This window comes from Rhinoraja longicauda, chromosome 4, assembly GCF_053455715.1.
Source record: "Rhinoraja longicauda isolate Sanriku21f chromosome 4, sRhiLon1.1, whole genome shotgun sequence".
NCBI classification, from domain to species: Eukaryota; Metazoa; Chordata; class Chondrichthyes; order Rajiformes; family Arhynchobatidae; genus Rhinoraja; species Rhinoraja longicauda.
The window spans coordinates 49,668,477-49,690,343 of record NC_135956.1 but is presented as its reverse complement, the minus strand read 5'-3'; the positions used below and the strand labels follow the sequence as shown (position 1 = coordinate 49,690,343).

The 21,867-nt window shown below is 41.7% G+C and overlaps 1 protein-coding gene across 2 annotated transcripts in view; it reads right to left on the bottom strand.

The window, feature by feature from the left end:
- atp9b (ATPase phospholipid transporting 9B) overlaps window positions 1–21,867 on the bottom strand; it is a 298,121-nt gene that overhangs the window by 126,652 nt on the left and 149,602 nt on the right. For both annotated transcript variants that reach the window (XM_078397707.1, XM_078397708.1), the window contains exon 9: window positions 7,380–7,460. In XM_078397707.1, coding sequence (XP_078253833.1) covers window positions 7,380–7,460 — 81 coding nt within the window. The remainder of the gene's footprint in view (window positions 1–7,379; window positions 7,461–21,867) is intronic.

The following is a 21,867-nucleotide window of genomic DNA, read 5'->3' as shown; positions in this document are numbered from 1 at the left end:
AGCTCCGTTCTTGCTCGCCCTCTCCCCATTCGTAACAAGGACAGAATCCCCCTTGTCCTCACCTTCCACCCCCAGCCAACGTATCCAACAAATCATCCTCCAACATTTCCGTCACCTCCAACGGGACCCCACTACTGGCCACATCTTCCCATCTCCTCCCATTTCTGCGTTCCGCAGAGACCATTCCCTCCGTAACTCCCTGGTCCACTCGTCCATTCCTACCCAAACCACCCACTCCCCAGGCACTTTCCCCTGCAACCGCACGAGATGCAACACCTGTCCCTTTACCTCCCCCCTCGACTCCATCCAAGGACCCAAACAGTCTTTCCAGGTGAGACAGAGGTTCACCTGCACCTCCTCCAACCTCATCTATTGTATCTGCTGCTCAAGATGTCAACTTCTCTACATCGGCGAGACCAAACGCAGGCTCAGCTATCGTTTCGTTCAACACCTTCGCTCAGTCCGCCTTAACCAACCTGATCTCCGGGTGGCTGAGCACTTCAACTCCCCCTCCCTCTCCCAGTCTGACCTTTCTGTCATGGGCCTCCTCCAGTGCCATAGTGAGACTGACCGGAAATTGGAGGAACAGCACCTCGTATTTCGCTTGGGCAGCCTACAGCCCAGCGGTATGAATATTGACTTCTCCAACTTTAGGTTGTTCCTCTGGCCCTTTCTTCCCCACCCCCTTCCCAGTTCTCCCACTGTCTTCCTGTCGCCACCTATATTATTTCTTTGTCCCGCCTCCCTGACATCAGTCTGAAGAAGGGTCTCGACCCGAAACGTCACCCATTCCCTCTCTCCTAGATGCTGCCTGACCTGCTGAGTTACTCCAGCATTTTGTAATACCTTCGAAGTGTACCTTTAAACTATTAATGATGGCAACATCCTCCTCACTAACCTGAAAACACATCTCTCAGTTAATGCTCGTGAAGTCAAATACATTTCTAAAAATGAACAATTCCAAAATCAGTTAAAATACTTCTAAAAAATCTAGTTGGGACTTGGGAGAGGTTTGTATGGACAAATGTCGGCACCTATTCAGTGGCATCACTGTTATCTTCGAGAAGGAGGATAGTAATGGTTAATTACTGGCAAATACTGAGATGCAGTGGGAAAAAAAAGCGATCCAGGCAAATTATACCATACAATAGCTGGTGCAAAAGAGAAAAAAAGCAGAGTGCATAATATCGTGTTTCAGCTACATAGATGATGCAGACAAAGAAAAGTGTAAAGGCTAGAGATCGGGACTAAGCCCTTGGCATGAGAGTCAAGAGTCCTATAAGAGTGAGAAAGATGCTGTCCTGGTGGCATGCACTTTCAAGCTTTTGTATCTTCTGACTGTCAAAAGAAGGGAGAAAGGAGAATGACCAGGTGCGAGTGGCCCTTGATTATGTTGACTGCATTCCCAAGCTGGTGGGAAGTGTAGATAAGAATTGATAGTGGGGGGAGGCCGGATTCACAATTCTACGATTTTTCTGCAACCCTGGAAGAAGCATACCAAGCTGTGATGGATCCTGATATGAGGCTGCTAAGGTGCATCTGGAGAAATTCACAAGATCAGTCACTGAAAGGAAGCATGCAGGTACAGCAGGCAGTGAAGAAAGCCAATGGAATGTTGGCCTTCATAACAAGAGGAATTGAGTATAGGAGCAAAGAGGTCCTTCTGCAATTGTACAGGGCCCTAGTGAGACCACACCTGGAATACTGTGTGCAGTTTTGGACTCCAAATTTGAGGAAGGATGTTCTTGCTATTGAGGGCGTGCAGCATTGGTTTACTAGGTTAATTACCGGAATGGCGAGACTGTCATATGTTGAAAGACTGGAGCGACTAGGCTTGTATACACTGGAATTTAGAAGGATGAGAGGGGATCTTATCGAAACATATAAGATTATTAAGGGGTTGGACACGTTAGAGGCAGGAAACATGTTCCCAATGTTGGGGGAGTCCAGAACCAGGGGCCACAGTTTAAGAATAAGAAATTAGAATGGAAATGAGGAAAAACTTTTTCAGTCAGAGAGTTGTAAATTTGTGGAATTCTCTGCCTCAGAAGGCAGTGGAGGCCAATTCTCTGAATGCATTCAAGAGAGAGCTAGATAGAGCTCTTAAGGATAGCGGAGTCAGGGGTTATGGGGAGAAGGCAGGAATGGGGTACTGATTGAGAATGATCAGCTATGATCACATTGAATGGCAGTGCTGGCTCGAAGGGCCGAATGGCCTACTCCTGCACCTATTGTCTATTGTCTATCATTGGAGACATGCCAAATTTCTTAAGCCTTCTGAGGAAGTAGAAGCAGTGTGTTTTTTAACCGTAGCATCAATGCAGATGGACCAGAACAAATTGTTGGTGATATTTACACCTAGGAACTTGAAGTTCTCAACCATCTCTATTTCAGCACTGTTGAACTTCACCCGGCTGGTGCAGTTGATGACTAGCTCCTTTTTGCTAACATTGAGGAGGAGGCTGTTGTCTTGACACCATGCTAAGAAACTCTCAATCTCTTTCCTGTACTCCGTCTTGTCATTATTTGAGATCTGCCCTGACCACAGTGGTGTCATCTGCAAACTTGTAAATTGATTTACAGCAGAATTTGGCCACAAAGTCTTGAGAGTAGAGAGAATGTAGTAAGGGGTGGAGATGGCAGCCGCGGAGGGCACCAGTGTTGAGAATTATCTTGGAGGCTGTTTTGTCACCTATTGATTGTTGTCGATGGGTCAGGAGGTCAAGGATCCAGTTCGAGTAAAATGATCAAGTCTTAAAAAACAAGATTCCTCCATAATCTGGAGTGATAACACAGTATTAAGGGTGTTGCATGTTACAATAAGAGTTTTAATCAAGATTCCATCTACTTGCAATTGGACATAACAGTATTATTTGAAGTGCAATGTCCTGGCTAATATGTATTTTGAGTAACATCATTGAATTCAGATAATTTCATCATTTGCCCCACTCCTGGCTTCAAGAACTTGCTGCAATCCAAATACACATGCTGCGATTCCCTTCATTAAAATAAAATTAGCATTTCATAATTATGTAATATTGTAAAATGCACTGGAATACCTGGAGGCAAACAATATTTCTTGGCTTCAGGAACAAATTTACAATAAAATACATAATCACATAGAGCCATTTTGAGCCCACACTTGGAGCGTTGTGTTAAGTTTAGTTGCCAAGGCGACACTTGGGAGTATTCTGTTCAGCTTTGGCCATGTTGCAAAGATTCGAGGGCCTGAGCTATAGGGAGAAGTTAGATAGGTTGGGACTTTATTACTTGGAGCATGGAGGCGGAGTATTAATGTTATAGAGATGTATAAAATCATGAGGGGGATAGATGGGGTAAATGCATTGTCTCACCTCCAGAATAGGCAAATCAAGACGATTTTAAAAAAGACGGGAACGATTTAATAGGCACACGAGCGGTAAACTTTTCACACAAGTGCTGGCATATGGAATGGGCTGCCAGAGAAAGTAGTTGAGGGGGGTGCGTGTGCGTGTGCATGTGTGTGTGTGTATATATATTTCTGTGATTTTGCCAAAATGGTAAACCATAGCGCCACAAGTTTAGCGCCACCTTAATCACCACTCTCCCGGTGACTGTCCATAACAAATTTTATTTAAATTGGTCTTATATTTTTTAAGTTAGAGAGATTTTAAAGTTTAAAACTTTAATTTCTAAACACATTTTTCAAAATGCTGTGCGTATGACGTCACCATAGGGCACGCAAGAGCTCTCTCTTCACTCGCACAAACAAGATGGACACCATTAGCCGAGCCGTCCGCCATCAGGGGCTCCACTCTTCTCTCCCCTCTCCCCTCTCCCACACCTAGACACTCCCCACCCGCCAATGAGTCCATGCCGTCGCCACCGTTCCCTGTCGCAGATCGCAGCCAAGCTGCAGGAGATGCTTCGGCTCCTCAGGAGAAACGGGACCGAGGTCAGTGCTTGCCCACCCACGGCCACGGGGGCACTCCCCGCCCGGTCTAACAAGATGGCTGCTCGCCGCCGGTCAGCGCTACACGCACGGGGAACGGGTAAGTGGCTTTCGCCACCAACGATTCGACGGATCGGTAGGCCCGTTTATGTTGAGAGGGGATGGGGTTGGAGTGTTGGGGTGGGTGTTGACGTTAGGGTGGGAGGGGGAGGGGGGAGTTGTGGAGTGGGGGTGGGGAGGAGGGAGTGGGGGTGGGGAGGGGGGTGGGAGGACTGGAGGGGGAGTGGGTGAGTGGGGGGGAGGAGAGGGGAGAATAAGGGGGATTGAGTGGAGGGAGGTGAGGGTGCTAAACCAATGCAGGAGAGGCTTTGGGTCCACGGCTTGCCCTGGCTGCAGCGCTGGCGCCACGGGGCTGAGATGAGTGGCACCCCCTCCCCTTCTCTGTCCCCTCCACCCCCCCCCCCCTAAGAGGAATGGGCCCACTTGGTCCAGTAACATTTAAAGGTCATTTGGACATGTACATGGATAGAAAAGGTTTAAAGGGATATGGACCAAACTCATTCATCAAGAATGGGGCATCTTGGTTGGCATGGATGAGTTGAATCAAAGCGTCTGTTACTATGCTGTATGACTCTATGACAAATCAATTATGATTTTCTGTAAACTTCACCCTAAATTGAAGCTGTTAAATTTAGGCAAAATGCATTTTAAAACATTCTGCACTAACAACACTGAAAGACAATTGAGCAAAATTATACCTGAGAAAATCTACAAATACCATTCTAAAAAACAACTTAATTTATTCAGCCTCAGTAATTAAAGCTGGTAAAATGTAAGAGGATTAGGTCCATTGTTTATCTGTTCTTGAAAATACAATCCTCTGCTCCCTTTCCTGAAGCCTAATTTCATTTTATATACGCTGAATCCTCGTAATTTGATAGTTTCAATATATTGTTCTACATTTCCTGACGAGATATAAGCGATTTCACCACAGAACCTATGCTAGCTCATAGAACTATGCCATTCCAGACAAATTTTCCCTGGAACCCATTCTGCTCATGTTTCCAAGAGTCAAGAATGTTTAAATGGCATATGGACTGGTAACGAAACATTATAATTCTTACTTGCTGCACATTAAACACAACAATAAATTAATACACAATGATAATTAATGGAATATATTGTCAGTAATACTAGGTAACCAGACCATAATAGTGCAAACCAAAGCACTTAATGCAACCTATGCAAAGTTCATAACAGATCATTGCAGAGGTAGGGTTGGGATTTGGGTTGTGCAATAAGGCTCAAGATGCCTGAAAAGTAATAAGAAGCTGTTCTTTCACCTGCAGGTCATGGTTCTCCAGCTCATGTATCTTCTTCCCGATAGTGGCAGTAACATGAGAGCGTGATCAGAGTGGCGTGGTCTTTGATGGGATTAACTGCCATTTGAAATCAATGCTTCTTGTGTATCTCTTCGATGATAGGGAGGTCAGTATCGTGCAATGTCCACCACTTTCTACATTCTCCTTCGTTCTTCAGCATTCACGTTATCGAACCAGGCTGTGATACAGTCAGGATGCTCTCTACTGTAAAAGTTTGAGTATTCGGCAACACCAATGTTGCCCAAGTCTACCACTCATTTGCACTCTAGGGGCAACTTACAGTGGCTGACTATCAACTTGCACATTTATGGCATGTGGAATGAAATTGGAGCACCTGGAAGAAATCCATATGATCAAAGGGAGAACATATGAACTCCACATAGATAAGAGTTCAGGATCAAACTTGGGTCACTGGTGATATGAGGTAGTAGGTCTACTATTTGTACCAATATGCCCATAAAAAGGTGTAATTCAAATTTTTATTATTCAAACCTACCTCAAATATTGAAGATACATTTGAAACAGTTCCATTACAAAATGAAAACGTGAGTTGAATACCAAGTAACAGCTCTTTTCAATTTTCAATTGTACATATAAACATTAGAGAACAGCGAGTAAAACTATTATCCAGATTGTGCATACTAATTCAGTAAAGAAAATCCAAATGCAAACCAAATTGATTTTGTGCATCTCTAAACAGGCAAAACTTTAACTTTTTCACATTTTAATCAAATTATTCTTTCACTTTACTCAGCTTCTATAAACTGATTATATTTACTGAATACAGTGCGAAAAAGTCTGAAATGAGAAGCTTTCAGAAAGTGATAGGATAGAGTATTTTAGTTTCCGTTACAGCAAAACGTTATTCACCTTTTGTAGGAAACCAATTAAGTAAATTTAAAACAAAGATGAATTTATAAATACAAAAGTTTTTAAGATGCAATCTTCCTCATTACATCAAGAAAATTAGCTTTGGTTGCAATCACATCAACCTGCATTGTAATTTCTCAATTTAAACAGATTTAGGGTTACAGTTGGCACACAAGGACACAATGAAATCTTCCTTAAATTCTAAATTGTCTATAAATTAAGATATTGTACGTTCATACATCTTAAATAATGTTCATCTTGTAGTAAGCCACGAACAGTGTGATTCCAAGTAGCAACAGCTAACCTCAATCACAACTGATTTTGTAAAAAGAAAATCTAATATGAAATATAAAATTTCAGAAGGTCTTTTTTTAAATTGCTAACAGATTACTTAGATGTATAAAAATAATGTGTTTCTGTACTTTAACAAAATACAGAAGATACGATGTTGGGAATGTTTTATCTCAAGAAGGCATACTGAATATCATTCAACTTCCAAGGTTTTCAAAAATCTAACACCCTTAGATATAGATTGTCCTTGCACAGAATGATATGAAATTAAATACTGGATACAATCAAGTTTTAAAATAAAAGTGTTAACCTGTCACAAAAAAATACACAAATTACAGAGGATAAAGAATAATTCAGAACAGGAAATGCTGTCGTGGTAAGCCTAGTGTGTGGCCAAGAATGGAGCCAATAAACAATGATCGTCTTTGTGATATTGCTTTCTCTGCAGACACGTTTTCAGTCACTGCTAATCTGCTCTAAATACAACGCAAAATTGTTGGTGCTTTTACTGGAAATCGGACAGTAATTATTTAGCTGATGACAGTTCATTCATGCTGAACTCTGTAAAGTTACATTAGTCAACTGTTCTTGGTTTATATTTTCCCCCTCGCTGCAAAAGTTTAATGAATAACAATCTCAAAAGAAACAACCTTGCATTGAACATTAACATCTGTGAGTTTTCCTCGCAACAGCAGCTTTTCCTTTACTTCAAATTGCTGAAGGCAATGTCAGTGGCAAAGAAAACACAGTATTCGAAAATTAACAGCTGTAACTCGAGTCTCTAAATTTATTGTAATGGAATGCTAATTACTTAAAAACAAATATTTAGAATTACACATCATTGGATTTAAGCTTCCGGTTTCTTGAGCAAATTATCCATAAAGCTGCAAGATATTCCAACTCACCCGTGTGAAGGTCCCTTCAAAAGTATGAATATCCATTTGTGGCTTCTGAGCATAAACATGAGCACTGATTGCAAAAAGATCCTGTAAATTAAACAGGGCAGAAAGTCAAAAATGAAAAAAGTGCTCCTATTCAAACAGAGGAAAGGTAAAATCAAGGCTCTGATGTATTTTGTCTTAAAATACATTTTCAGAAACTATAATTTTTTTCATTTAAATGTGCAAAAACGTGTTCCATTCAAGGCCAAAAATATTATTCATGGAGAACAGTGTGCCTTTGTGTCACAATTTCAGTGCTTTAAACTTAGCATGAAATAATACAGTGCATTAAATCACTTTATAAAGCAGAGATAAAAGAACACATTAGAAAGTGGTGAACTTCTTTTAACAGAAAATGTTTGTGTAAAAATTACAGCTGTATCAGCAAAGAGATTTTGGTCAAGTTTAATCATAAAGATTCTGTTTCATGCTGAAGTTCAAATATTTGTGTTCACTACTAATTATTCTATAATAATAATAACTTTATTTATACAGCACTTTTCATACGATTAAATGCAACCCAGTGCTTTTTACAAAAACACAGGTCTAAACAAAATTACAATTTAAAACAGCAAGGATATAGACTGTTAATAACATAAAAAACAGATTTATATAACAATATAAAATTAAAAATTGAGTGTAAAAAAACAAAAACACTGAGGTCAAATACAGAAGGGAATACCTCTGGCCACCTCAGAACAATTCATTGAGGTTATTATTATTACTATAAGCCTCAATAAATTGATACCACATATCCCATATCACAGAAAAAAAAGTTGCAAATGTAGGAAAGTGATCAGCAGATATAAAATAAGCAAACTACATGTCATGCTTCCTGTTTCAAAATAGACAAATCAATGAGAATGCATATATAAATAGGAGAAAAACCATGCACACAACGGTGGGTTACTTATATGCAAATATGGAAGAGATTTAGCTGACCGATGGGCATTTACTGAAAATATTCCATCAATATGAAGTCATTAGCAATACAACTAAACAAATAGAAGGACAAATTCCTCATGTTTTTGTATATTATTCATGGAAAATTACATTATTTCGATCAGAATTTCGATGGAATCCCATACTGATAAAAGACACTGATAAAGTTGAAAGTGACAAAGAATAATTTCAGGTATCAACCTCGATGGCTGAATAAAAAAAATATAGAGAACTTGTTTTGATTGGGGAAGATTCAAAGAAAAATAATCAAACCTTTAAACAAATACAGAGAAATATGCAACTTGCAAATTAATGCATATGATTGGATTTGATCCATGAATCTTTTTCACCCAGAGAGTTGTGAATTTGTGGAATTCTCTGCCACAGAAGACAGTGGAAGCCAATTCACTGGATGAATTTAAAAGTGAGTTAGATCGAGCTCTAGGGGCTTGTGGAATCAAGGGATATGGGGAGAAGGCAGGCAGAGGTTGCAGATGATCAGCCATGATCACAATGAATGGCGGTGCTGGCTCGAAGGGCCAAATGGCCTCCTCCTGCACCTATTTTCTATGTTGCTATGTAACCTTTTAATTAAAAAGTACAGACTGAAAATGTTCAACTTCAAGTAAGATAAAAATGCTTGTTTCCTTCTTTGGTTCATGGGAACATTAAAAAAAACTTCAACGATGATATATTAACTTACATCAAAAGAGGACTGAACATTGTTAACAATGAAGGTTGCAAGCAAAGGAAATAATGTACAGAACAGATCAATATCATATTCTGCAGAATGAGAAAGTCCAGATGAATAGTCCAGAGAAATTGCTGCATTAGCGTTGGTTCAGTTGTAAAAATACTTACAGATAAGTTTCTTTCAATGAATTAAACAGATGGGGTAAAGAGTTCTTGGTCTATGTAAAAATGTCAAATATAGCATTCTTGCTCCTTTTGTTGATTGTAACCAATTCCACTAGCAACGACTACCAATGTACACTTAATTTAAAGAAACTGCACTACATTTTTCAGAATGGACAGGTCAGTTCAGTTTCAGTTTTTAAAATTTATAGCTTAAGAGCACAAAACTTAATGTGCCATCCATTCTGGTAGTGAAGTATTCACAAATTTCCCAAATCAAAGCAGCATCAGGGCCAGTTAGTAGGATGCTGCTTTGATTTGGGATACTTTGTTAACATTATTTAGGCAAGCTAACCAGTCTCATTGGTGTCAGCTTTTTACATGCATGGTCTTTACGCTTCCAATTTCTAAAATGCTTTGACCACAATTTCCTTGGTTGCTTAGACATGCCAATTTGTCACAAATGTCTTTAATATCTCGCATTATATCTTTTACTCTTTCAGCCAATTATTATCTGATATCCACTTATGCTTTCTATGCTATCACAAAAAGCTGGAATAACTCAGCGGGTCAGGCAGCATCTCAGGAGAGAAGGAATGGGTGACATTTCGGGTCGAGACCCTTCTTCAGTCTGAAGAAGAGTCTCGACACAAAACGTCACCCATTCCTTCTCACCCGAGATGCTGCCTGACCCGCTGAGTTATTCCAGCTTTTTGTGATATCTTCGATTTGTACCAGCATCTGCAGCTATTTTCCTACATAATATGCTTTCTATGCTTGTGTGCATATAGCTAAGCATTTATCTGCTTCCACCTGCTCATTCTATTCCATTGCAAATGTTTTCATCTGTAATAGCTTCCAATTCTGATAATATTTACACTACATTAAATGCCTGCTTTCTTCATTGGTGCCAAGAAGGGTCTTGACCCAAAACATCATCTACTCCTTCTCCAGAGATGCTGTCTGACCCACTGAGTTACTCCAGCTTTTTGTGTCTACCTTTGGTTTAAACCAGCATCTGCAGTTCCTTCCTACACATCAAGTTTGGCAATACCTGACAAATAAAATAGTGCCACTGCCTTTGATTTAGGAAGGGGAAGCAGGGAACCAAAATTCCTCTTCTTGCCGCTATCCTATGAACTTTAACAGAAGGTGCAGATTTGTGGATATTAGACCAGAGCGAGATCACTTCAGTATTGATGCATATCCACAGTCATATTTGTAACATTTGAATATTGAACACGAAAGGAGGAGGAGGTCTGACATTGTATGGTACAGTGGCGCATCTAGTCCACTTGTTGCCTCATAGCTCCAGCGATCTGGGCTCAATCCTGACCTCAGGTGCTGTTTGTATGGAGTTTGCAGGCTGTGCCAGAGATTGCATGGGTTTCCTCCCAGTGCCTCCTACATTCCAAAGAGGCTCAGATTGGTCAGTTAATTGGCTCCTATAAATTTCCCTACATAGTGGGACTGTGAATCAGAAAAATGGAGAATAAAGAACACACCAACTCGAGAATGTAACTTTAAAAAGGAGAATGAGTTACTCATTCTGTGAGTGGATATCTAGCACTCTTTTTGATATGCTTTGCCAATTAAGTAATGTTCAAAACCATCTCTATACAGATTCTTGCATGTAAAGCACTCGTCTACTATACATAGCTTTCCCCTGAATCTCAATCTGAAGAAAGGTCTCGATCCGAAACGTCACCTATTCCTTTTCTCCCGAGATGCTGCCTGACCCGCTGAGTTACTCCAGCTTTTTGTGTCTATCTTCGGATTAGAAACATAAAAAATAGGTGCAGGAGTAGGCCATTCTGCCCTTCGAACCAGCACCGACATTCAATATGAACATGGCTGATCATCCAAAATCAGGACCCTGTTTCGGCTTTTTCCCCATATCCCTCGATTCCGTTAGCTTGCTGCTTGCTGTACCTGCTTACTTACTTTCAGTGACTGATGTACAGGGACACCCAGGTCTTGTTGCACCTCCCCTTTTCCTAATATGACACCATTCAGAAAATAATCTGAATTCAGATTAAACCTGCATCTGCGGTTCATTCCTACACATATTTTTGCCGCTCTCACCATTACCGTTTCGGCAATGTCACCTCTCCTTCAACATCAGCCTTGATTCAGTGGTAGCACTTTTTGATTCAGAGGTGAAATCACTGAGCCATGCTCTGCATTTCATTGCTATAATGCCCTATCATTGGGTTCTGTGGATCACTAAGTCATAAATCAATGACATCTCATTCAGTAGCGCAAGTCATCTAAAGGGATAATCTTTGAAAAAATAATCGCTATCGTTCCCCAGCACAGTTGCAGCTTTTATTTGTCTGAGCCCATCTATCGGTAAAATAATTAGGAAAACGAGCAATGTTAATGCAATACTATTGTCGATTCCCATGAAATTGAATATTTGAATTCTAGGGACGTAATGCTTCAGCTATATATGGGGCCATACCTGGAATATTATATTTGGCAATCATCTCATTTGAGGAAGGATGTTGATAGGTTGATGTATCAAGTCAAGACACAAGAGTGTTTTTTGTTGTCATATGTCCCAGATAGAATAATGAAATTCTTACTTGCTGCAGCATAACAGAATTTGTAAACATAGTACACTGCAAACAATATGATAAACGAGAAAAAAAAAGTTCAGTGTGTATATATACACACACATACTCGCAAGTACACACATACACACACACACATATATACACACACACATACTCAAAAAACAAATAATAGTGCAAAAATAATAATAAGTCTATTGTTCAGAGCTGCCTTATTTGAGGTTCTAGTGTTTAATAGCCTGGTGGCTAGGGAAGAAGCTGTTCCTGAACCTGGATGTTCCAGTTTTCAGGCTCCTACACCTTCCCGATGGCAGTGGTGAAATGGGTGTGTGGCCAGGATGCCAGAAGCAATTCAGAGGTTACTGGACTATCACCTGGAACTGTAAGGTGGGCTTGTGGGGGGTGGGGGGAGGGGTTGTCTTATGACAAAGGGTCAGAGAGCCTATGCTTTTATTCACTGGATTTTAGAAGAATTAGATGGTAAAATAAAGTGCTATGGGGTTCGGACCAGGTCTGTGGGGAGTCTGGTTTAAAAATAAAGGCTTATCTATTTAAGAATGAAGCACATTTTTCTCAGAAGTTTTGAAACAGTCTTCCCCAAAGGACTTTAAATATTTTTAAAAGTAGAGGTTAATGGATTCTTGATAAGGAGCCGAAAGTTTACCAAGGGTAGAAAGGAATGCTGCAATGGTTACGTTCAGATGAAACAATATCTTACTGCATGGCAGAGCAGGCTCGGAAATGACCTCTCTGTTCCTGCACGCAAGTTGTGTTTTTGTAATTCAATTATGGAAGTTTTGTTTCTCGTGCCTTCCCTGTTCATGAGCTTCAGGAACCATACCACTTTTCATATCTGGTTGCTTTCTAAAGCCCATGTTTGAAATTTCTCCAGATCCAACTCAACTTTATTAAAATAAAAATTCAAAGACATCTTACTGCTCCCTCCAGCATAAGACAAATGTGATCTCCTGCCAAGCTGCATCTCAATATTATAATTTTCATTCCTGGCACATTTCGATCCTTAGGGCAGTTGTGAGCCAAGTTTTCTTCCCAAAATTTAATTGTATTGATATTTATAAAGAACCTTCCTCCTGGACTTAAATAAACAGAATTGACTGATACGCCAGTGGAATGTTGCTCAAGTGTTGCTGTGCATCATCCTGCAGATGAGACTTTCAACTTAAGGCTCCAATATATTTTTTGCTCATCAAATAGACAAGATCAATTGCATAATGATACTCAGATTAGAGCAGAGAATAGCCATTGAAATCTAGTTCCACCTTAAGCGACCACCACAAGGAATGGATTAATTTTGTGTTTGCATCACTATTATTTGAAACCTATTAAAAGGTGCCACAATTCTTCTAATGCTGTTTATTAAGTAATTCATTCTTTATGAATGACATCATAAAAAGGGCAGATAAATGCATTTCCATCTTCCTCAGTTTTTACAAAGCAATTATCAGCATGCCAATGAAATATTTGATCGTAATGCCATCTCTTCCTTCATGCATTTGTCAATCTGAATATAATACTAACTTTCCTGTTCTTTAGAAATATTTTTCCCCACGTAAAAGGGTGGATATTCTGAAACTTCTCAATTGCTCTGGGATCAGAATTGTATTAATTTATGGAATTATTTCAAAGTAACCATCTGTTCTGGCCTGCCTGTGATACAGAAGTTAAAGTGTTGTACTTAAATGCGCGTAGTATAAAAAATAAAGTGGATGAGCTTGAGGCTCAGTTAGTCATGGGCAAGTATGATGTTGTAGGGATCACTGAGACATGGCTACAAGAGGACCAGGGCTGGGAACTGAATATTCAGGGGTACACAACGTATAGAAAAGACAGACAGGTGGGCAGAGGGGGTGGGGTTGCTCTGCTGGTAAGGAATGATATTCATTCCCTTGCAAGGGGTGACATAGAATCAGGAGATGTTATCATATCATATCATATATATATACAGCCGGAAACAGGCCTTTTCGGCCCTCCAAGTCCGTGCTGCCCAGTATGGATAGAAATGAGGAATTGTAAGGGTAAAAAGACCCTAATGGGAGTTATCTATAGGCCCCCAAACAGTAGCCTCGACATAGGGTGCAAGTTGAATCAGGAGATAAAATTGGCGTGTCACAAATGTAATGCTACGGTGGTTATGGGAGATTTCAACATGCAGGTAGACTGGGAAAATCAGGTTGGAAATAGACCCCAGGAAAGAGAGTTTGTAGAGTGCCTTCGAGATGGATTCTTAGAACAGCTTGTACTGGAGCCTACCAGGGAGAAGGCAATTCTGGATTTAGTGTTGTGTAATGATCCTGATCTGATAAGGGGACTAGAGGTAAAAGAGCCATTAGGAGGCAGTGATCACAACATGATAAGTTTTACTCTGCAAATGGAAAGGCAGAAGGGAAAATCGGAAGTGTCAGTATTACAGTATAGCAAAGGGGATTACAGAGGCATGAGGCAGGAGCTGGCCAAAATTGACTGGAAGGAGGCCCTAGCAGGGAAGACGGTAGAACAGCAATGGCAGGTATTCCTGGGAATAATGCAGAGGTTGCAGGATCAATTTATCCCAAATTGGCGGAAAGACTCTAAGGGGAGTAAGAGACACCTGTGGCTGACGAGGGAAGTCAAGGACAGCATAAAAATTAAGGAGAGGAAGTATAACATAGCAAAGAAGAGTGGGAAGACAGAGGATTGGGACTCTTTTAAAGAGCAACAAAAGTTAACTAAAAAGGCAATACGGGGAGAAAAGATGAGGTACGAGGGTAAACTAGCCAATAATATAAAGGAGGATAGCAAAAGTTTTTTTAGGTACATGAAGAGGAAAAAAGTAGTCAAGGCAAATGTGGGTCCCTTGAAGACAGAAGCAGGGGAATTTATTATGGGGAACAAAGAAATGGCAGACGAGTTAAACCGTTACTTTGGATCTGTGTTTACTGAGGAGGATACACACAATCTCCCAAATGTTCTAGGGGCCGGAGAACCTAGGGTGATGGAGGAACTGAAGGAAATCCACATTAGGCAGGAAATGGTTTTGGGTAGACTGATGGGACTGAAGGCTGATAAATCCCCAGGGCCTGATGGTCTGCATCCCAGGGTACTTAAGGAGGTGGCTCTAGAAATAGTGGAAGCATTGGAGATCATTTCTCAATGTTCTATAGATTCAGGATCAGTTCCTGTGGATTGGAGGAGAGCAAATGTTATCCCACTTTTTACAAAATGGCGGCGCTGCCATAGCAGCTGCGGCTTACCTGCGGTCCATTTGCCTTTGTGTTTTTGTTGTTTTTTTGTCTTAATTGTAGTTGTGATGTGGTGTTTTTGTGTTTGTGTACTATGTGTGTATGTGGGGGGGAGGGGGGTAACTGTAAAATTGTAAATAGGTGTCCCTTCCGAACGGAGACCCGACCTTTGTTTTCTGGGTGTTGTCTCCGTTCCTGCTGCGGCCTACCATCGGCCCAACTCTTGGAGCTGGCGGCCTCCAGGGCTCCGGTTCGAAGAGCCCGCGGACCGGACTTACCATCAGCGGAGCCGGCCGTCTTCGGAGGCTGCGGGAGCGGCTGCGACTCGCCTTAGGCTCGGGCCGCGTGGATGCCGACATCGGGAGCTCCGGCAGCGGCAGCGTGTTCGCCCGCCCCGGATCGCGGGGCTTGGGGCGCGGACATTTCACCGTCCGGAGCGGCCTAAGATATGCCGCGGGATATTTCTCAGCTGGGCGGGGGCTTCAATGTCGGGAGCCACGACCGCCCCGACGTGCAGCAACAGCAACAGCGGCAGCGTGTTCGCCCGCCCCGGATCGGACTTATCATCGGCGAAGCCGGCCGTCTTCGGAGGCTGCGGGAGTGGCTGCGACTCGCCTTAGGCTCGGCCCGCTGCGGACCGTCCGGCGCGGCCTCTAACCACAACAACCTGACCGCGGGAGAAGACAGCAGGAGAAGGGAAAGACATTGTGGCCTTCCATCACAGTGAGGAGAGGACTGGAGGAGACTCACTGTGATGGATGTTTCTTTGATGGATGTTTCTTTTTTTGTGTGTTTTTGGGGTTGTGTAATTTTAATGCCTATTTAATGCTTTTATTGTTGGACTGTGGGTGACTGAATTTCGTCCAATATTGGATGACAAATAAAGCTATCTTGAATCTTGAATCTTGAGAGAAAACGGGTAATTATAGACCAGTTAGTCTGACATCAGTGGTGGGGAAGATGCTGGAGTCAATTCTAAAAGACGAAATTGCTGAGCATTTGGATAGCAGTAACAGGATCATTCCGAGTCAGCATGGATTTACGAAGGGGAAATCATGCTTGACAAATCTACTGGAATTTTTTGAGGATGTAACTAGGAAAATTGGATGTGGTGTACCTCGACTTTCAGAAAGCCTTCGACAAGGTCCCACATAGGAGATTAGTGGGCAAAATTAGAGCACATGATATTGGGGGTAGGGTACTGACATGGATAGAAAATTGGTTGACAGACAGAAAGCAAAGAGTGGGGATAAATGGGTCCCTTTCGGAATGGCAGGCAGTGACCAGTGGGGTACCGCAAGGTTCGGTGCTGGGACCCCAGCTATTTACGATATACATTAATGACTTAGATGAAGGGATTAAAAGTACCATTAGCAAATTTGCAGATGATACTAAGCTGGGGGTAGTGTGAATTGTGAGGCAGATGCAATAAGGCTGCAGGGTGACTTGGACAGGTTGTGTGAGTGGGCGGATACATGGCAGATGCAGTTTAATGTAGATAAGTGTGAGGTTATTCACTTTGGAAGTAAGAATAGAAAGGCAGATTATTATCTGAATGATGTCAAGTTAGGAAGAGGGGATGTTCAACGAGATCTGGGTGTCCTAGTGCATCAGTCACTGAAAGGAAGCATGCAGCTACAGCAGGCAGTGAAGAAAGCCAATGGAATGTTGGCCTTCGTAACAAGAGGAGTTGAGTATAGGAGCAAAGAGGTCCTTCTACAGTTGTACCGGGCCCTGGTGAGACCGCACCTGGAGTACTGTGTGCAGTTTTGGTCTCCAAATTTGAGGAAGGATATTCTTGCTATTGAGGGCGTGCAGCGTAGGTTCACTAGGTTGATTCCCGGAATGGCGGGACTGTCGTATGTTGAAAGGCTGGAGCAATTAGGCTTGTATACACTGGAATTTAGAAGGATGAGTGGGGATCTTATTGAAACATATAAGATAATTAGGGGATTGGACACATTAGAGGCAGGAAACATGTTCCCAATGTTGGGGGAGTCCAGAACAAGGGGCCACAGTTTAAGAATAAGGGGTAGGCCATTTAGAACGGAGATGAGGAAGAACTCTTTCAGTCAGAGAGTGGTGAAGGTGTGGAATTCTCTGCCTCAGAAGGCAGTGGAGGCCAGTTCGTTGGATGCTTTCAAGAGAGAGCTGGATAGAGCTCTTAAGGATAGCGGAGTGAGGGGGTATAGGGAGAAGGCAGGAACGGGGTACTGATTGAGAGTGATCAGCCATGATCGCATTGAATGGCGGTGCTGGCTCGAAGGGCTGAATGGCCTACTCCTGCACCTATTGTCTATTGTCTATTGTCTATTGGTCCACCTTGTGCCGCCAAAACAGCGCCAACCCGCCGAGGCATGGACTCTATAAGATCCCTGAAGGTGTTCTGTGGTATCTGGCACCAAAACATTAGTAGCAGATCCTTCAAGTCCTGTAAGTTGCGAGGAGGAGCCGCCATGGATCGAACGTGTCGATCCAGCACATCCCACAGATGGTCAATCGAATTGAGATCTGGAGAATTTGGAGGCCAGGGCAACACCATGAACACTTCTTCATGTTCCTCAAACCATTCCCGAACAAAGTGTGCAGTGTGGCAGGGCGCATTATCCTGCTGAAAGAGGCCACTGCCATCAGGGAATACCATTGCCATGAAGGGGGTGTACCTGGTTTGTAACGATGTTTAGGTAGGTGACTCATGTCAAATTGACATCCACATGAATGGCCGGACCCAGGGCTTCCCAGCAGAACATTGCCTAGAACATCACACTCCCTCCACCAGCTTGTCGCCTTCCCACAGTGCATCCTGGTGCCATCACGTCCCCAGGTAAATGGCGCACATATACATGGCCATCCACGTGTTCTAAAAGAAAACGGGACTCATCGGACCAGGCGACCTTGATCCACTGCACCAAGGTCTAGTTCCGACGCTTGCGTGCCCAATGTAGGCGCTTTTGACGGTGGACAAGGGTCATCGTGGGCACTCTGACAGCTACGCATCCCCATATGCAACAGGGTGCGATGCACTGTGTATTGTGACATATTCCTCCCGTGACCACCATTAAAATTTTCTGTGACTTATGCCATAGTAGACCTGTCGGTTCGGACCAGGCGGGATAGCCTTCGCTTCCCTCACACATTGATGAGCCTTGGGCGCCCAACACCCTGTCGCTGGTTTGTGGTTTGTCCTTCCTCGGACCACTGTCGGTAGGTACTCACCACTGCTGTCTGGGAGCACCCCACAAGCCTTGCCATTTCAGAGATGCTCTGACCCAGTCGTCTAATTATTTGGCCCTTGTCAAAGTTGCTCAGGTCTTTACTCCTGCCCATTTATTCTGCATCCAACACATCAACTTCAAGAACTGACTGTTCACTTGCTTACTAATATATCCCACCCCTTGACAGATGCCATTGTAACAAGATAATCAATGTTATTCATTTCACATGTCAGTGGTCATAATGTTTTGGCTCATCCGTGTATATATATATGTTCAAATAGTAATCTTATTCAAACTAAACTTATCAAAACATCATTAAGTAAAAAAGAAACGATGTCCTGGGCAATCAAATTGTGCAGAGATATCTGCAAAAGAGAAAGCATTGCTCATTCTACCCCAATCAAATTCTGCAATAAATGTAATTAGCTCTTTGAGGACATCTCTAGGGGTGGTTTGATCTTTTGTAGCAGTCCAGTCCGTCTACTTCCATAAAATTTGGAATTGGCTCACTGGAATTTGCACCCACTTTGCCGACTCTGGTCTTAACTCTCTAGCATTAAAACTTTACAATGAAGTCTTAGCACCCAGAATGAAGAATAGTTTTTTTCCTAAAGTTGCTATTGGAATTTGGATTGATGTTAATACTTATTTTCCCCACTAGAACCACTAATTACTTTAGCACGGAGCGGCATCTGAGAGGTATATGCCCGTCTGTCCCGGGAACCACTCTCACGGCATTGCTGGCTGTGAGGATTGAGCCTGGCGGGTGCCACTCCGTCAGGTTACAGGTGTTGCAATCGGAAACACGCAGCGGGGGTGTGATCGAGGGAGCAAGACCCAGACAACCGGTTACAGGGAGCCAACGCTAGCGAACACAGCCTCTGCTAGCGAACACGCTATCCCCGGGAGTGGCGTAGGGGAGGTGGAGCGAGGTTTGTGTGGAATGAGGGTGAGCTTGTGCAGCGCCCGTGTCTACTCTGGGAGATGGCACAAATGACATTGCCCGGGGTGGGAGGGAGCTCTGTAACCCGCAATGAAGCACCAAGCGTGGGGATTTTTTAACGTGTAAGAAGGAGCTGTAGACGCTGGTTTACACCGAAGATAGACTCAAAATGCTGGAGTAACTCAGCGGGACAGGCAGCATTTCTGGAGAGAAGGAATAGCTGACGTTTCAGGTCGAGACCCTCCCTGTAGGGTCTTGACCTGAAACGTCAACCATACCTTCTCTCCAGGGATGCTGCCTGTCCTGTTAAGTTACTCCAGCATTTTGTGTCTATCGGAGTACAAATTAACCATAAATACACCTAATTAATATTTTTTAAAGCAGTATTTTCTTACCTCCACGAAGCAAAATTGGAAAATACGGATGACACACAGCTCTGTATACATACAGATCAAACGGCAAAAATGTTTTGCCCCTGCGGCCTACGACCGGCTCAGTCGAGATACTGAACTCGCTTATACCTTATCCATAAATTGGAATCTCCAGCAATAAACCAGTCTCCAAGTACAGAGTTTGATTTTTGTACTCAAATACATAAATACTAAAATAAAAGCATTAATGCCTCTCCTAATTTAAAGTGTCTTTCTCAGCTGCTGCTGAATGCAGCAGCATCCCACTTGAAATGACCAAGTTTGCACAATATTTGCACACGTTCAAATTCTGCCTGATATTTTTTAATCCAAAGTTTTAAGTTGGGGAGATACATTGATGAAACTATTTTAACTTTCTGAAAATTGTAACTATTAACCTCCTATCCTTGAATTTTAAATGCAATCAGGTGCTGCAGTTTTTATGCATTTGTTAGAAAAGATTTCAAAAAAAATTCAAGTTACACAATTTTATTGGATAATTATAATTCAGTTTACAGTGAGTTCGTCTTTGACAACAAAGATCTTTAACCAATGAGCCCATAAATAAAAACAATTTATAAAAATAACCATTTCTAACAGTCGTCTGTAATCTTCCCAAATAATCTCTTCATAATGCATGATCAATTCTATTGAAGACATCTTTTAAATTAATTCATGTTTTAATTTATGTATTTATGGAAAGCATGCAATTTCTTCCCTGAATCCGGCACAGAAGTACAATGCTCATGCATGGTTAATTTTCTCCAAAGTATTTGGTGTCAACATTTTTGGATTAACTCTGGTGCAAGAAATAGTGACACGGGAAACAATGGACATGTGTTTAAAGTTTTGCCTTTCAGAAAAATCATGGCAGAGAATTTCTGGTAGATGAATAATTTACAAGTTCCATTAAGTTTATGAAAATAAATTAGTAAAACACTCTAAGATGTGAAGTGCTCTAATGTTTTTAAAGGAATAGAACCCAATTTGTCCAAAATGACTTTTATAAGCAGAAGCAAACTGCCGTTGACTTTTTTGTATGCCTTATAAAATTCAGATATTGTTTCAAAATTTTTGAACGAACTACTTGATCTTCAAATTTCAACGTTTATTTGCTTCAGCTGCAGACGGGAAGGATCAAATTAGTGTGTAAAGAAACTATTCAATAATATTTTTGGAAAAAAGCAAAGGCAGAAATTCTTCAAATCCAAATTCATGAAAGCCAGGTTACAGCCAAGAAGTTCACAGAAGTTCTTTAAAACCATAATAGAATTGATTGACGAGATTAATGCAACTTTTTGAAAGCGATTGGGATGCTGACCAAGAAATTTGAAAGCTTAAGTGAATATTTTCCAGAGTAAAGGGGAACACAATAAATTGGATCACAAACTATATTGTAGAAAATAATGATCATCGGTTCAAATGGATGTCAATGTGCACCTGATTGTCTCACTTTAAGCATGGTGCCTCTAGATTGTGCTATATTTGCATGAATGTTGACTAGGGCAACAATAGAATCCATGTTGCAGTCAACAAGGATGACAATTTCACAGGGTTCCAACTGGAGCCTTGCTGCTGGTTAACCTTTAGGACATCCCCAAGATCGGAGTTTCACACTCAATGTCACAATTCTGCCAGCCATTGCCAGGCAACTACACTGGCAAATCTGCACTCCAGTTCTGTGCCAAGTTAGACATGGTTCCAAGACCGCATTTATTTAAATGAGGAGTGTCGGACCGTGGAAGAGAGGAATGTAATTTTATTATTTGCTTTTAATTTGAGTGATTTTATTTAATTTCGTTTAAAGAAACTTACTTTTAAAACTAGGAAATAAATTATGAATGAAATGTTTCTGTATGAGGCCAGGACTTGATCTGGCCCATTGTTATTTCCCCATTACACTGAATGGCACCCTAGTAAAGTCAGAGCCTAGCTATTTGGTTCCACGACTGAGTAGGCGGCCACTGATATCAAGATTGACAAATATGATGGATTTCAGGAAAATCCAGGCCGATAAAATGTACCCGGAAACCAAATGTGAGAAATAATATCCAGGGTGATCACTTTACTCTGGTTAAAGTGAGGAATTTTAATTATATCAACAGATGAAAAAAGGCATAAGTGATATAGATTGTTGTTAAATCCAATGGGTGATATATCCATAGTTTAGCATACCTATAATTTCCCACTTTACCAATAAAAGAGCAACAGAAGGTTATGGTGACTTGCCTTCTTGAACCACTAAAGCCCTCTGTGAAGGTACCCTCACAGG